The sequence below is a fragment of the Hippocampus comes genome, unplaced genomic scaffold, assembly GCF_001891065.2.
Source record: "Hippocampus comes isolate QL1 unplaced genomic scaffold, H_comes_QL1_v1.1 scaffold81, whole genome shotgun sequence".
NCBI classification, from domain to species: Eukaryota; Metazoa; Chordata; class Actinopteri; order Syngnathiformes; family Syngnathidae; genus Hippocampus; species Hippocampus comes.
This window is the reverse complement of record NW_017806179.1, coordinates 216,067-219,175: the sequence shown is the minus strand read 5'-3', so window position 1 is coordinate 219,175 and position 3,109 is coordinate 216,067. Positions and strand designations below refer to the sequence as shown.

At 53.0% G+C, this 3,109-nt stretch overlaps 2 protein-coding genes across 2 annotated transcripts in view; one reads left to right on the top strand and one right to left on the bottom strand.

Annotated features, from left to right (window-relative positions):
• The window catches only part of rtcb (RNA 2',3'-cyclic phosphate and 5'-OH ligase), a 6,294-nt gene extending 4,756 nt beyond the window's left edge, over positions 1–1,538 (bottom strand). Inside the window, exons 1-4 of the mRNA XM_019897525.1 lie at positions 1,218–1,538; positions 913–991; positions 749–816; positions 160–259 (exon numbers count right to left, since the gene is read on the bottom strand). Of these exons, the coding sequence (XP_019753084.1) occupies positions 160–259; positions 749–816; positions 913–991; positions 1,218–1,310 (340 nt within the window). The 5' untranslated portion in view covers positions 1,311–1,538. The remainder of the gene's footprint in view (positions 1–159; positions 260–748; positions 817–912; positions 992–1,217) is intronic.
• Positions 1,539–1,623: 85 nt separating this feature from the next.
• fbxo7 (F-box protein 7) overlaps positions 1,624–3,109 on the top strand; it is a 4,609-nt gene continuing 3,123 nt past the window's right edge. Inside the window, exons 1-3 of the mRNA XM_019897456.1 lie at positions 1,624–2,064; positions 2,365–2,487; positions 2,901–3,107. Coding sequence (XP_019753015.1) covers positions 2,366–2,487; positions 2,901–3,107 — 329 coding nt within the window. The 5' untranslated portion in view covers positions 1,624–2,064; position 2,365. The remainder of the gene's footprint in view (positions 2,065–2,364; positions 2,488–2,900; positions 3,108–3,109) is intronic.

The following is a 3,109-nucleotide window of genomic DNA, read 5'->3' as shown; positions in this document are numbered from 1 at the left end:
GGCACGTCTCGCTCGTCCAGGTTGGTCCTCAGCAGGCGCACGCCGCAGTTGATGTCGAAGCCCACGCCGCCTGCCGCGCACGCCCGCCCGCCCTCCTTTAGTCGCGGTGCAAATGTAAACCAAAAACTCGCCGCGCGCGGTGGGTGCGCCGTCGCTCACCTGGAGACACCACCGCGTCCGGGTCATTCATGTCGAAGGCCGCCATGTTCCCGATGGCAAAGCCGTAGCCCGAGTGGACATCCGGGAGGCCGATGGACCTCTGTGGACAAATGGCACCACGTCACCCCGCCGAAGAATCCCGTTAACGGAGGCAAATTGGACGCTTGACAGTTGCTAGTTTTCTTGCGAAAGGACACTTTTGCCTCAGGGGGAAAATAAACAGACCTAAAGAAAACCTTTTTCACTCGACCTTTTGTCTTTTTATCCCCCCCCCCCCCATACGACAATTGTGCCCAAAATTTTCTTGATGAATGTTGTCACAAATTCCATCTGTTTTCATGAAACGTTGTGAAAAACAATCTCTCCATAAAATGAAATGTTTTACAAATTTGACACTTTTTCTTCCTCAAATGATGTTTTGTTCTTATACACGACATTCTTTGTCCTCCAACTAGCAATTTCCTCTCTCCTCAAGCTGTTTTGCGTTTTGTTTTCTTTAAGGGGGTCGGGGGGGAGGGGTTTCTTCGGTTTAGTTGCTTTCCCCCAGGTCGACTTGTCAATTGTCAACAGGGGAGTGGCTCATACGCACGTGGACGATGCCGGGCAGCGCCGCCACGTTTCCGATCTGTTTCATGGCTGGAAGGAAGCCGCCCACGCCTGCCCAATGGAAACGGGGGCACGATCAGCAAGTCACAAAGGTGCAAATACGCGCACGCGCGGCCGGACGTTCGCGGAAGAGGAGCGCGCCTTCACCTCCTCCTCGACACGCATTCCGCAGCTCCTCAAACATCAATTTTTCCAGGGGCTCGTTGACGTAGAATAGTCCTTCCACCTAGAAGACGCACACGCACGCAGGTGTCACCGTTGAATCGCAATCAGTTCCAACGTAGTCCACGGATGACAGCCTTCCGAGTTGCCATTTTGCACTCCGGTGATGACCGCGTCACGGCGCGTATGCCAGCGAGCGTCAGTTGACGGCAATCAAACACGCGAAATGCGGCTACCGAACTAGCTTGCTAACTCGCCACGTTCACGATCGGAGCGTGGAGAAGATGTACCTTCATGTTGGGAACAAAGCCCTTTTTTATTCTCCAGCAGTTGGTGTCAATCTTGTCCAAATACTGCAACTCGTCGTTGTAATTTCGACTCATTCTGACGCTTTTGGTTCTCGCGTTCAAATGGGTGCGTTTCAATCGCTCGTCGGCTCGCGTGCGTCCGTCGCGCTAGGTGGCAGCAGACGGCGCGCGACGGCAACCCGCAAGTATTTCAAGCGCTCATCGATTTCGTCAATCAACGATTGCGTCGTTTTCTCACACCTTGCCGCTTACGAGTCGCTAAACATACGATGTATGGAGCACCGTAACGGAAAGTACACGGTGCTGTGTGTATTCGTTTATTCGTTTGTTGATGCCATTCGCGCTTGGCGACGTCATCAACGAATCTTGGCCAGCCTACTTCCCCTCGTTGTAGTCCAACAAGATGGCGGCTGTCTTTCAAAACAAAAGCAGCGAATCGAGCAAGATGAACAAGGTAGACGACAATGATACGCCGTAAAAAGTACACTTGTGTCCGCCATAACTCCGGCTACCCTTCGGCCATCGTCGCTGTCTAAAGGGTTTTAGTTTTCGAATAATAGGGACGTGCACATGATTGAAGGGAATTTTTGTGCCAAGTTGTCCTTTCAGTTTGTCACGCCACAGTTAGACTGCGTCGAACGTGTGACATTAAGTTTGATTTTGAAAAGCGGATGTTGTCGTGCTGATAGCGTCGCTCGATGGCGGAAGAAGAGACGGCAACCAAACATTTCTCCCAAATTCGCCAGCCAGGTTTATCTTTTTTTGAGTTGCTTTAAATGTCCGTTGTTTAGCAAGTCCACAAATCGCTCGTGAGCCTAGCCTGGCCAAGGTTAGTCTAGCTTCGCTTTGCTGCGGGCCTTAAGCCTTTTTTTCCCCCACGCCACACAGAAAACGACATTTCTTCAGCTTTGCTAGTTTGATATGATTGCGCGCTTGTTCATCGAGCGTGTCAATATTCGCGTATTACACCACGCCAGCTCACTCGTTTCGTCATTTGTGTTGTTTGTCTCATGTTTTGTTTGGCTCGATGCTAATCAATGACTCAGCAAAAGCAGATAAGATGGCTCGATGCAGTCAACTGAGAGAGCGTAAATAATTTGTTGTCGTTGTTGGTGCTGCCTGCCAACAGGATGAAGTTGCGAATTCGCATCTGCGAGCAAACCAGCAAAGTGGACGTGGTGGGTCCCGAGTCTACTTTGAAGGAGCTTATGGAGCACATCCGTGACGTCCTGCTGCCCGGGCACGGACTCGGGTCAGTCTGCGGAATATTATTACGTCCAAAAATATGCTCTGACGTGTGCGGTAAGAGTTGCTGCGCTCAACATTGACTGCCTGCTTGAGCGAGGCGCGAGGGCGACGCTCGTTACGAGAGAAAATCATTTGGTTGTTGTTGTCGCCCGAAGACGGACTTTTCGAAGCTCGACGGGCGCGCGCAGAGTAGTTGTGATGTTTCACGTGGCCACCCGACGAGGTCCACACGCGGCGTGACGTCACCGACGCACGCCATGTGACTCAAAAGGCCGCGAGGAAACGTCAGATGACGTCACGGCGCTGCGGAATCGGATGCGTTCGCATGAGACGGCTTTGCAGAGAAAGAGACGACTGGCCGTGATTGCACGTGTGGTTATGTAATCGGATTCAAATGTGATATTTTGTTGACCTCAGTCCAGACGCGAACTTTGGCCTTTCTCTCAACGGCACCGAGCTCCTCGCTGACACGGGTCAGAAGTTGTCGTCGTGCGGCGTCGTCCCGGGAGATCTGATCCGTGTCCTGCTTCCCGCCGGCGCCGCCCACAGCAACGACGACAGCGACGACCCTTCCCCCGGCGGCGCCGCCCGGTCCCTCGCTGGGCCCGCGACCGCTGCCCAAACCG